At 56.9% G+C, this 12,710-nt stretch overlaps 1 protein-coding gene across 11 annotated transcripts; it reads right to left on the bottom strand.

Annotated features, from left to right (window-relative positions):
• Positions 1-3,498: 3,498 nt before the first annotated feature.
• PNCK (pregnancy up-regulated nonubiquitous CaM kinase) lies at positions 3,499-9,180 on the bottom strand. Of its 11 annotated transcripts, none has more exons than XM_087427306.1 (12): positions 9,109-9,180; positions 6,432-6,501; positions 6,051-6,182; positions 5,761-5,835; positions 5,531-5,669; positions 5,244-5,367; positions 5,025-5,100; positions 4,817-4,929; positions 4,652-4,730; positions 4,472-4,559; positions 4,183-4,327; positions 3,499-3,864 (listed from the first exon to the last, which is right to left on the bottom strand). In XM_087427306.1, the coding sequence occupies exons 2-11, from the start codon at positions 6,497-6,499 to the stop codon at positions 4,190-4,192; spliced, it is 1,032 nt and encodes a 343-aa protein (XP_087283432.1). In that variant the 5' UTR covers positions 6,500-6,501; positions 9,109-9,180; the 3' UTR covers positions 3,499-3,864; positions 4,183-4,189. The 11 variants fall into 11 exon arrangements, with proteins under 11 accessions (XP_087283432.1, XP_087283431.1, XP_087283436.1 ...); XM_087427305.1 differs by having other exon boundaries at positions 3,499-3,868; positions 9,109-9,179; XM_087427310.1 differs by lacking the exon at positions 9,109-9,180 and adding an exon at positions 9,031-9,096 and having other exon boundaries at positions 3,499-3,868.
• Between the last annotated feature and the right edge of the window lie 3,530 nt (positions 9,181-12,710).

The raw sequence follows: 12,710 nt of genomic DNA, 5'->3' as shown, positions 1-12,710 counted from the left end.
AACCCTGCCCCACTTCCTGGCTGTCCCTCACACTGAACTCCAGAAGGATCTATCTAGGGCCCAGATCCCATGCCCCACCTCTGCCACTGTAGAAAGACCTCCTAGGTTCCCATTTCACGGGGAATTTAATTAAATGAAATCGAGGCGCAGAGGACGTTAAAGGACAAAACCACCTGCAAGGCCCAAACTCAAATTCAGGGCTGTCCCCGCCCCTCACCCCTTCTCTTTCCTCACACTGACAGAAGAACTCTACCGTCTTTTCCTCAAGTCCCCACACGGTCCTCGTGTTCCCAGGGAGCCCTCCTCACGTGCACAGAGGCAGGCAGGATGGTGGAGCGCAAGGCTGTGTGGCCTCGCCTCAGTTACTTGGCCTGTCTATGCCTCAGTTTCCCCATATGCAAAGTGGAGGCGATGACAATGGGAGTAGCTACCTCATAGTGGAGGTTCGAGTTAATATACGTGAAGCTCTCCGAAACAGTGCCCAGCACACAGTAAGGGCACAATAAAGAGTGACCATCAAGGTAATCCTTTTGATCAGCTATAGAGCTAGATCCACATTTGCAAAGAGAAGGGTGAGAAAAAAGTCTCTTTCGGCCCCTTCAGGTACCTCAAACTCACCATGTCCAACGCCAATCTCACTGTCTCTCCCCAAACCCACTCCAGTGAACCCCTCTTGGCAAATGGTTCCACGGTCCACTCAGAAACGCATGGGCCACCCCGGGCCCCCTCTCCTTCATTCCCCACCCCCAACCCATCACTGATGCTTAAAGAGCTCCCAGGACCACCACCAACCCCATCTCCCTGTCCCCACTATGGCCCCATAGGTTGAGCATCCCCAGAACCCCTGCCACCCACAGGTTTTATCCAACATGGAGTGTGTGACTGACCCTGTGTGGCCCAGAGCGAGGAAGACAGCTTCCTCTCTTGACACCCACAAGGGCTCCCCCCTCAATTCTGGTGTGGTCCCTGACAGCCCGGGAAGGCCACCCGCTGGACCCTGCTCCTGACTCACAGCACCTGAGTTTTCCAGCTGCCCAAGCTCAGCAGCTACCCCAGGCCAGATTAGGGAGCTCTCTGGCTACACGCCCTCCAGTGGCTCGCCATTGCTCAGAGAGGAAGGCCCTACTCTCACCCTGCCAGGCTCTGGTTAGCCCGGTGCCTCCAGCAGGCCACCTCGGCCTGTTGTTCTCTGAGCCCAAAATGCTCTCACGGTGTCCCCTCAGCTCCCTCTCCATCCCTGCATCTCTGCATCTGCCTGAACCAGTCCTTTCTCTCTCCCAGGCCGCACATCCCACGGCCTAGGTGGTCCAAAGCTATCCTCTCACAAGCTGCCCCTTTGGACGGGAAGGGCTCAAAGGGATGATGAAAGGATGCCACCTCTGCTTGACCTGGGGGACCCCCTCTCTTCTCACTCCCAGACGGGCAAGGCAGAATCTCTCCCCCAAGTGAGGACTTCCCCAGGGAGGATTTTGGGGGGCAGTGGAGGAGAGGAATAGTTTTAAGCAGCTGCCCCAGGTGCTGAAGGAGCAAGAGGTGGCTGATGGACATCGACAGACGTGACCATGGTGCCGCCTGCTGGCCGGAGGCCAAACTGCACCCTGTGTCACGGCAGCCGGAGCTAGGGCCCAACTCTGCAGCGACAATCTGGCCACAGGCCTGGGCTGGAAGGGCTGGCTGAGTCTCTGACTGAGTGCAATTCCTTCTGGAAGGCTGGTGCTGCTGCTCCTGCTACTTTCCCCACGCAGATCATCCCTATCATCCGAGTAAGCCCACCCCTCCACGACAGGGCCTCCTCCAGGATGGCAGGCACCTTGTCCGGTGGGCCCAGTGCCTGGCACAGAGCAGAGGCCCAATCAATATTTGACGGACAAAACAAGAACAAATAGGTGTCGTGGGAGTCCAGTGTAAATGAATGAAAAGATGGGAAGGAGAATCAGCAAAGGGGACGTTGGTGAAGATATCCAAAGTGGCAGGACAGGAAATGACAAGGCCTCAAGTGGGGGGCTAAGAGAAGGCAGGACAGGTTGTTGGAGGTGAGGAGGTCAACCTGTTGAGACCCGGCCACGGTGCTGGCTGCCTGAGGTCCCCTGGACTGTGGGCAGAGAAAGGGGAGCAGGCGTGCTAGGACCGGATAGTGTCACCCCAAAGTCTGGAGCAAAGGATGGACTAGAAGGGGCCATGGAGATGAAGGAGGAAGCTGCCCATCCCCCTCCAGACTCACCCTGGGATTCAGGGGCTTGTGGTGGGTGTGCAGGGGGCAATGTGGAGCAGGAAGGGGGTGGGAGGATGCTGGGAGCAGAAGAAGGCCACAGAGGGGCTCGTGGGTCTGGAAAGCAGCGGGCAGACACCCACCCTGGGCTGTGCCCACCGCCAGATCTCCAGAGGTACAGTGTACCCGGCTGCTCTCCTCGGTGGAAGCCAGGCCCCTTGGCTCCAACCCCGAATCTTACTCCAGCCCCCACCCACCTCCAAGACCCAAGCCAGTTCTGCTTTGGACCTCACTGCCTCCCTTCAGGTCCCAAAGGTTGACAGGGAGAAGGGTCTTCTCCATGCTCTGCAACGCCAGCTGACGGGCAGCTGGGGCAGGGGCCACGTTGGGGAGGAAGGGATGGCCAGCTCTCCCAGAACTCTGATGGTGCTCCCTCTGCTTTGGCTGGGGCTGAAAAGTGACTAGGGGTCTTCCCCTGATGGGTGCAGGAGAAAGGCCTAACGGGGCCAGGAAGGCTTGGGGCCCACCAAAGCAAGGCTCTGGAGCGCTGGCCCATCCAGAATGGGGCTGTGAGGGGCAGGCACCATGCAAATGAGAGGACTGGCCATCGCTCTTCACACCGGAAGCCATAGCCAACCCAGCCTGGGTCTCCCTGGGCCTGGAGCCCAGCAGTTCCAAAGCCGCACCACAGCACAGGAGTAGAGGCCCCAGTGGTGCCCTCTCCTGGCCGAGGGGCCCCCCTCGACCTTCTGACACTGGGGTGCCCCAGCCTTCTGCACAAGGAGGTGTGCACAGGAAATGCTCTCCGTCTGGCCACAGCCACGGGAAGGGGGGGAAGTGGGGAAAGAAGGGAGAAGTTGGAGGAGACAGCCTGGGGCTCTGGCCCTCCTGGCTACAGCGCTCAGGCCTCCACTTGCCTGTGAGCCCTTCCCAGCATGTCCTTGCAGAGCATGGACACTGCAGCCCATCCCTGGGGGCCTGGAGATGGGGCTTCCTGAGCCCCCATTTGGCCTCCCACCACCCCGCTCTGCTGGCAGCCCAGCAGGCCTGAGCTGCCTCCATTTTCTCCCAGGAAGCCAGAACCACACGCAGGCCGACCAACCCCTAGGGCAGCAGAGCTGGCCAACCCAGCTGCCTCTTGCTGGCACTTTGCAGGGCAGCAACGGGGGGGTAGTTTAGGTGGCGGTGGGAGGTCACACAGTGGGGTCCTTCCCACAGGTGACACCCATCTCCTCCACACTTGTCCCCCATCCCTGTCCCTTCCCCCCACCTCCAGCTCACCACTGGCCCATTGCTCTGTCTGTCTTTATTGATTTGGGGAAAACTGGAGGGCAGCTGGAGGACCAAGACACAAGCGGGCAGGACCACCCACAGCCAGCAAAGCACAGAACAGCGTGCAGGAAGGAGAGCCCCTGGAGCTTCTCTGGCTTCTAGAGGGAGTGTGGCGGCGACAGGAGAGGGGAGCCCCTGCAGACACCTGGGCAACAGGAGAGCTTGGAGGGCAGACGGGGGTGGCCCGCTCCTGCCCCAGTGCCATGTGCCACACCCATGCATCTCCAACTCTCCAGCAGAGGGCAGCCCCGGGGTATGGGGGCGGGGGACTGAAAGGGTCCACAGGAAGGGAATCTCGGGGTCAATGCACTCGGCCTCGGCATCTGCCTGGGGTGGAGGGAGAGAGAAAAGCACAAGGAAAGGGGGCAGTCAGGAGGCGCCCCCGACCTGCGCTGTGCTGCCTGCTCCCAGTCAAGGTTCTCAGCAGTGGTGCCCACTGGGTCTTGGTACTGGGCCCCTCACGGATCCTCACAGTCCCCACAGTCACCAGCCCCCACTGGCGCCTCTCTCTTATTCTCCCTGAACCCCGACTCCTCCCCTCTGGTCTCTCTGCCCTCAGCCCTCTGCTCTGTGGGGCCCCATACCCACTAAGTTCACCGAGGATCCACCTCCCAGTGGGTACAGGGCCCACCCCCACACACCTAGGCATCACCACTTGGGGGGCTGGCCAGCCCTGAGGCCTGGGTGGCTGTGGCGGGCCATCCTCTGCTCTGAGGCCTCCTCACCCTCTGGGCTCTGTCCCAGCTTCTGGAGGTGGCGCAGGAAAGAGGTGGCATTGAATGCTCGCTGTGGGGAGAGAGGGGTGTCAGGCCGTGCCCCAAGACTTCAAAGACCACAGAGGCCACTGGCAGGCAGCCCAGTCAATCTCCCTGAGGCTGGGGGATGGGGCAGATGCTGGAGCCGGGTCCACAGGCCCCTCCCCACACTGACCTTCCAGTGGGTCCGGGCAAAATTCTTCTGGATCTGCTCGCTGACTGAGCCCAGGATGTCCTTGTCAAAGGCTGCGTCCCCAGAGATCCTAGGGGAGGGCTGAGGGTCATTGGGGTGGGGGGAGTCTCTGATGGTGTGGTCCCTCTGGTCCCAAGACAGCTTGGCAGAGGTCCCACTCACCAAAGATGCTGTAAGGCCTGTTGGCACGTGAACCTCTTCTGGGGGTCTCGCTCCAGAAGGTGCCGGATGAAGTCTTTGGCTGGAGCAGGAAGGCCAGGTCAGCCCACCCCACTCCCACCCTCCTCACCAGCCCCTCCCTGATCTCGGGGCCAGCCTCAAGTTCACCTGATTCTGAGATGTCATCCCAAAAGGGAGAGTCAAACTCGTAGCTGGCCCTCAGGATCTGGCTGAAGAGTTCAGGGTCGCTCTCGTCGTAGAAGGGGGGGTACCCACACAGCCTGGCACCCACAGATGAATCACCCAGCTGTCCAACCCTCCCCGACCCAGCAAGGGGCAGGCAGGCAGAAGAAGAGCCTTCTCGGTGCTCACTCACAGGATGTAGGAGATGACACCCAGGGCCCACACATCTACGGCCTTCCCGTAGGGTTTCTGCTCCAAGAGCTCCGGGGCTGGGGACCAGAGACACACACCCACGTGCACCATCAACCCCAGGAACGACCCACTGCTTGCCCTGCCTCTGACACCCTGGCTCCCACAGGGTCCTCCAGCCCCCCTGGCCCCCAGCAAGCCTCAGGATGCCCCCGTCACTTACCCACATATCCCGGGGTCCCACAGGCAGTGCCTAGCATGTTGCCAGCCTGGATTTTAGAGAGGCCAAAGTCGGAGACCATGATCTTGGAGTCCTCGAAGGGCGTGGCATAGAGGAGATTTTCAGGCTGTGACACACAGGTGCCAGAGAAAGCGCCAGGTCAGCCCTGGCACTGCCCCCAGGGCTGGGACAGGGCGGGCTGCAGGAGCTGGGCACCCTCAAGTCCCCCAGACCCTTGGTGCACAGGGATGCTGGGCAAGAGCCAGGTGGGCGGGCAGGAGGGCAGGCACCTTGAGGTCGCGGTGCACGATGCCCAGGCTGTGCAGGTAGGAGACAGCACCAAGGACTTGGCCCACCAGGTGGCTGGCATCCTTCTCTGTGTAGGAGCCACGTTCCGTGATGCGATCAAAGAGCTCACCCCCCGTCACCCTGGGGAGAGTGGAGGCTCAGTTGACCCAAGCCCCTCAGCCCCCACTTACTGCCCAGCCCCCACCCCCCAGCCTGCTCCTGTCCTCCTCACAGCTCCATGGCCAGGTAGAGGTGGGAAGGGCTCTCATGGACGTCCTCCAGAGCCACGATGTTGGGGTGGCTGACCCTGCAGTGGCAAGAAAACCCCTTACAGGCCGCTGCAGCGCCCTGGGGCTCTCAGAGCCTAGGGTTGCTTTGTCTTGGGCCCCCAGGGAAGCTCTCCTCCCTCTTGTTTTCCTCCCACCTCTGCCCTCCTTCCCTACCATAGGCTGCCCCTGCATGGTCCAGCAGGCCAGAGCACCAGGCCAGGCCTTCACAGCCCAGCCAGGGACCGACGCGCACCTGCGGAGCACTGCAATCTCGTTTTCCACCAGGGCCTCCTTGCCTCGAAGGGCCTTCTTGGGGATGCACTTGAGGGCGACAAGGTGTGAGGAGCCCCGCTCCTGGGCCAACACCACCTCAGAGAAGGCGCCCCTGCCGCAGAGTCCGGGGAGGCAGGAAGGGAGGGGGAAAGGAGAAGAGGAGGAGGAGGAGGAGGAGGAAGAGGAGGGGGAGGAGGGGGAGGAGGAGGGGGAGGGGAGGGGGAGGAGAGGTGGGGAGAGGAAGGGCCCTGTCCCTCCCATGTCCCATGACACCCATCCCGCCCCACACACACACACACTCCCACATTCATTGACACATGCTCACACACACATTCACTAACACCCACTCACACACACTCACGAGCCGAGCTTCTCCCGGATCTCATAGACGCTGCTGATGTCCTCCGTCTGTTTCTTGAGCAGCAGCATGTCTAGGGGGCGGGGTAGAAGTGGAGGGAGGCTCCCTGGGCAAGGGGCAGGCCCGTCCCCCACCCCAGACAGGGCAGTGCCTCGGCCACCCTCAGCGACAGCCCCACTCAGGAGCACAGGTTCCATTCACCCTCCCCACAGCCCGGGTACATCTCGCTCCTCCCCCACCGCCCAGGTCTGCACTCCCAGCGAGGGCACCGCATACACTCCCCACCCCCGCTCCGAGATACGAGATACACGGCCACCAACCTGCGCCCCCCACCCTGGCACCCCTATGGCTATCAGAGCCCAGACACCCCCTCTCTGCCTCCACACAACCGAGGCAGCCACGATCGGCTGCCTTCCAGAAGGCTCCATGCACCCCCACCCCGGCCTCTCCGGGGGCCACCCCCCTCCACAGCACCTAGAAGCGCCCCCCCCCCTTGCCCCCAGGCCTAGACCTGCCACCCCCGGCCCAGAGCGCACAGGCTCGCGCCACCCAAGGCAGAAGCCCACCCGAGATGCACCTGCAACCCCCGCGCACAGCCGCCGGCCACGACCAGGGCCACGGCCACGGCCACCCACGCGGCCGCTCCGGCACAGCTCGGCCCTCGGCGCCTCGGGGCGGGAGGGATTCGGCAGCCGGGGCCCCCAGCGTCCCGAGCTGCGTGGGCCGCGCGCGTGCGGGGCGGGGGCGCGCCGGGCGTGACAGGTGTGCGTGGGGGCTGCGGCGGCCACTCAGGACCCCGCGCGCCCGAGCCCCGGAGCGCCCGGCACGGACCTGGAGCCTGAGCCACAGCGTCGCCTCGCGCAGTGGCCGCCGCGCCAAGCCCCCCGCCCGCGCCCCCTGGCCCCGCCCCCTCCGCGCGCGTCCCCGCCGGCTGCTGGAGGCCGAGCGCGCGGTGGCCCAGCGGCTGCAGCGCTGCAGGGCGCCTTGTAAGGCAATCGGCCGGCCGCTACCGCCTCCCTCCTGAGTCATTCATACCGGTTCCCGCCTGCTCCAGCCCCCTGGCGGCCTAGCTGGGCCGGCCCCCGGGCCTTTGCACCACAAGTGTCCTCCGTCTGGAAGTCTCTTCACCCACATGTTGACATGGCCCTCTGCATGCCTTCGGGTCTCTGTTCTAATGTCCTCTCTGCAGACAGGCCGTCCAGGCCATTTGGTCTAAAACAGCCTCCTTCCCTAGCCCCAGCCTTGCCAAAGCCACTTCTGCCACTCTGGTCTGAGCCCCCATCAGCACACAGTTGGACAACAGCCACAGCCTCCTCACTGGGCTCCCTCTGCCTTCTGACCACACGAAGCAGCCAGAGCATTCGCTTTGAGAGCATGTCACCCTTGGTCTCCAAACCCTCCCCCGGATCTTCATGTCACTCCAAGTCAAAGCATGAATCCTCACAGTGGCCTAAGGGCTAGCTCTGCATGATGAGTGCCCCTTCCCCTCTCCTGCTCTGGCCCCTTTCCACCCACTGTCCCCCTTGCTCAAGCAGCTCCAGCCAGCTCCAGCCACACTGGCTTCCTAACTGGGCCTCAAACACACCACACACACCTACCCCAGGGCCTTTGCACTTGCTGCCTCTTCACCTGGAATGCTCTTCACTCAGATATCTGCTTGGCTTGCTCCCTCACTCCATTAGGTCTCAGCTCAAATGTTACCTCCTCAAACAGGCCTCCCCTGCTCCCCCCATGCTCTAGTATATCATTCTGCCTGCCCTGTCTTCAGAACATCCAGCACGAAAAATCACCTTCTTTGTCTCGTCTTCCTCACCAGAACATTGGCTCCCGGAAAGTGTCTCTGCTGACCCGGCCCAGGGGAAGCGCTCAGGAAATGAGTGCTGAGTGACTGAATTCAATCCTTCACCCAACAATTAGTGGATTCCTCCCATCCAGTCCCATCTTGGTTCTGGCGCCCCTCCCAGGGGGTCCGGGCTCCACCAGGGATGGGGGAGATAGGTGTCCTGGCTGTTGACAGGAGCACAGCCCCACAGGCCAGTGCCACAGGGGCTCCACAGAGTCGCAGGGTCCAGGAGTGGCCTGCAGAATCCATCTTCACAGGGGTCTGTAGGCCCCTGGTGTGACACAAAGTCTTCAAGAGGGTCAACGGGGCAGGCAGAGGTTTTTAACAGTCATCTTTCCGGATGTACTCTGGAAACTCTCATATGTACTCTGTCTAAAAATCAGTTCCCCTCTCCCTGGTCTTTCCCAATCAGCCCTCCCAGTTCACTTAAGAAGGCTCCAGGGGCCCCAGCACTCAGCAGCGTGGCCCCCCTCCCAACTGCTCATCTCTGTGAATAGGGTTTCCTAGGGCTTACATCTGGAAAAGACAAAAAAAAAAAAAGGACTGGAACCGATGGTGAGCCACAGCAAACGCTAGCAACAGGTCCTACTCTTTACAGGCACCTGGACTCATGGACACCGCCTGCGGCCCCTCTGACTTGCTCATTTCCTAACTCTGCGTCAATGTGTCTAATACACTGCCACTGCTTTGGTCAAGCCAGAAGAAACATTATCAGAGCCCTCTGGTCAGGGGTTATAACAAGAAATGTAATTTACCTACATTTGCGTTTTGGAGAAGTACAACGTATGGGTAATAAAAGTCTGCCCACGTGGAGAAAGATGGCACAAGCAGACCCACCTGAGGGGCAGCAGAGGAACAGCGGAGGCAGGAGGAAAACGGTCCACCTGCAAAGAGAGCGGAGAACGAAGAGCCAGCGCAAGGGGTTTGAGACAGACACAGGTATCAGTGCCCCGGGGGATTTCGGTGCCATTGGTCTCGTGCAAAAAGGGCTAGCACAGCCTTTGTTTTAACTCAGTATTTACAACACAACAGAAATCACACCCTTCGCAACTATTTAAACATCTGTTGAAATGCAGATGTCAACTTCAAAATGCAAGTGCCTGTGGTGGATAGTGGCGGGTAAGTAGCTTTTCAGAACCCTGTCATGGGATCTCTTACAGAACAACTAATTCAAAGGGGATCACAGACCTAGTTGTAAAGTGCCAAACTTCTAGAAGAAAACAGGAGAAAATCTGTCGTACCTTGGGCTTGGTGATGAGTTTTTAGATATAATATGGAAAGCATGGTCCATGAAAGAAAAACACGATCAATTGGAATGTATCAAAATTTTAAGTGTTTGCTCAGTGAACAACACTAAGAGAATGAGAAGACAAGCTACAGACTGGGGGAAAGTCTTTGCAAAACACATATCTGATAAAGGACTGGCATCCAAAATATACAAGGAACACTTAAAACTCAACAATAAGAAAACAAACAACCCAATTAAAAAATGGGCAAAAGATCTGAACAGATACCTCACCAAAGAAGAAATATAGAGGGCAGAGAAGCACGTGGAGAGATGCTCCACAGCATATGTCATTAGGGAACTGCAAATTAAAACAACGGTGAGATACCACTACCCCCCTATGAGAACGGCCCAGATCTGGAACACTGACACCACCAAATGCTGGCGAGGATGTGGGGCAGTAGGAACTCTCATCCATTGCTGGTGGGAACACAAAACGGTGCAGCCACTTTGGAAGACAGTTTGGTGGTTTCTTACAAAACCAAACATAGTCTTACCATACAATCCAGCAGTCAAGCTCCTTGGTACTTACCCAAAGGAGTTGAAAACTTATGTCCACACAAAAACCAGCATGTGAATGTTTATAGCAGCTTTATTCACAATCGGCAAAAACTGGAAACCAAGATGTCTTTTTTTTTTTTTTGAGGAAGATTGGCCCTGCACTAACATCTGTTGCCAATCTTCCTCTTTTTTTTTTTCTTTTTTCTCCCCAAAGCCCCAGTACATAGTTGTGTAGCATAGTTGTAGAGTTGTAGCTCCTCCACATGGGACACCACCTCAGCATGGCTCAATGAGTGGTGAATAGGTCCCCGCTCAGGATCCAAACTGGCGAACTCCCGGCTGCCAAAGCAGAATGTGGAAACCCAACCACCACACCACCTGGCCGGCCCCAACCAAGATGTCTTTCTGTAGATGAATGGATAAATGAACTGTGATCTATCCAGACAATGGGATATTATTCAGAGCTAAAGAAGAAAGAGCTATGCAGCCATGAGAAGACATGGAGGAACCTTAAATATATATTGCTAAGTGAAAGAAGGCAGTTTGAAAAAGGCTACATACCATATGATTCCATTTATATGACATTCCAGAAAAATCAAAAATATAGAAACAGTAAACAGATCAGTGGTTGCCAGGGGTTTGGGGGGGGGTGTCTGACTAGGGGGAGCCTGGGGGATGTTTAGGACCATGAAACTACTCTGTCTGATACTGTAATGGTGGATATGTGACTCTCTGCATGTGTCAACCCAGAGAACTGTACAGCAGAAAGAGCAAACCATAACATATACAAATTTAAAAATTATCTTTTAGGGGGCCAGCTCCAGTTGCCTAGTGGGTAAGCCCCGTGCACTCTGCTTTGGTGACCTGGGTTCAGTTCCCAGGCATGGACCTACACCACTCATCGGTGGCCATGCTGTGGCAGCGACCCACATACAAAATAGAGGAAGATCAGCACAGATGTTAGCTCAGGGCAAATCTTCTTCAGCAAAAAAAAAAATTATCTTTTAGGAGGTTGGGGGATCTCAGGAAGGAATGCAGACTGTGACCAAATAATCTATGTGTTTTACAAATGTATAAAACCATCTCACTGAAGCGGGTGGGGGGAAAGGGCTGATCTAAGTCACTTTGAAAATGAGTGGAGACTGTGAGATTGTTACTGCCTAAAGGGGGGTTGTCTGCCCGCTGCAAGATGTGCCAATAATCAAGAGGCAAGGAGGCAGGAGAGAAAGGACTCCTTAGTACAGCTTGCTAGCAAGGGGGAAGATGGCAACTCATGTCCGAAAGAACCATCTTACAGAACAAAGATTACAGGCCAGTTATATGGGGGGCAGGTCTCCAGGTGGGGCAGACATCTGGTCTCCAGGTGGGGCATCCATCTTATCTCCCGTGGAGGCAGACATCTGGCCTTAGTTCCTGATAGTCTTTGGTTTTACTGGATATGCACCAGACACCAGAGCAACGCCCTCTACCCTGATCTTTCAGTTTCCTCCATGATGGCTATCAGCACAGACTCTCTGCCCCAGGTCATCACATTCCTAATGACCTCAAAGGAACAAAGTTATCGACTTATTGCAGCTGGGAGGGGCCATAAAATCCACAGCGCATGTCAGTTAATCAGAGGTCATTTAAAGTTACAATATGGCTTCTTTTCTACAATATGGCTTCCCTTACATCAACCTCGTATCAGGCCGGTATCAAGACCAGAGGCAAAGGAACTGCACGCAAGCACTGCACTGCAGGTGATGCCGTTGTTCCCCACGAGGGGAAGGGTTCACAGTTCTGAAACCATTCAACATGTACACTGGGATTAGACAGTGAAGCAAATGGAAGGCAGATGGTGGGAGCCAGGTTTCTCACTGCTGGAGTGGGAAGATACAGACAAGTAAGGGGAGGTGCTAGAATGATCCATGCAGTTATGAATCAGAGTTGGAAACATCAGTATGAACTTATGTTTACCTTAATATAGATATACATGAATATATATATATATGAATGTTTATAGGTATGTGTATATACATAGGTTAGTATACACATAAATTTCCTTGCTCTGTCAGCTGAGAGGGCCTAGAAGCAAGGACACCCCAGTAACAATGAGCACACTAGAGCCCAGACCTTGGTTTCTAACACTATTCTCCAACAAGGGGCTCCTTGGAGAAATGTCGTCTTCTAAGGCTGGGGCAGGAAACGCATAAGCTGAGCCTGGAGCACCTTGTGGTGCCAGAAAATCAGGAAGTGCCCTCTCGCACTCTCCCTCTCTCTCTCTGTCACACATGCGCACACACACTGTGATGGGGGTATGACAAAGGGACACAGGAGCCAACTGAAAGAACTTCCAATGGCCAAAGATGGAACAATTTGAGCAAGAAAACAAAGTAGTATTGAATTTTTTTTCCCCCCAAAGCCCCAGTAGATAGTTGTATGTCATAGCTGCACATCCTTCTAGTTGCTGTATGTGGGACGTGGCCTCAGCATGGGTGGAGAAGCGGTGCGTCGGTGCGCGCCCGGGATCCAAACCCGGGCCGCCAGCAGTGGAGCACGCGCACTTAACTGCTAAGCCATGGCGCCGGCCCAGTAGTATTGGATTATAACCAAAAGTATAAAATAAATACCCACTGTTACAAATAAATGATGAAATAAATAAATAAGTGGGGGA

The sequence above is a fragment of the Ceratotherium simum genome, chromosome X, assembly GCF_057802395.1.
Source record: "Ceratotherium simum simum isolate JZ-2026a chromosome X, ASM5780239v1, whole genome shotgun sequence".
NCBI classification, from domain to species: domain Eukaryota; kingdom Metazoa; phylum Chordata; class Mammalia; order Perissodactyla; family Rhinocerotidae; genus Ceratotherium; species Ceratotherium simum.
The sequence above is the reverse complement of the archived record's forward strand: the minus strand, read 5'-3'. Positions and strand labels throughout refer to the sequence as shown.

What these genes read in the sequence shown, in the direction of transcription:
- PNCK (XM_087427306.1), bottom strand. Translation starts at nt 6,499, where the DNA reads ATGCTGCTGCTCAAGAAACAGACGGAGGACATCAGCAGCGTCTATGAG. An exon ending in TCGTGCACCGCGACCTCAAG is followed by an intron (nt 5,368 to 5,530) that starts GTGCCTGCCCTC and finishes TGTGTGTCACAG; the next exon opens with CCTGAAAATCTCCTCTATGC. An exon ending in CAGGCCTTACAGCATCTTTG is followed by an intron (nt 4,560 to 4,651) that starts GTGAGTGGGACC and finishes GCCCTCCCCTAG; the next exon opens with GATCTCTGGGGACGCAGCCT.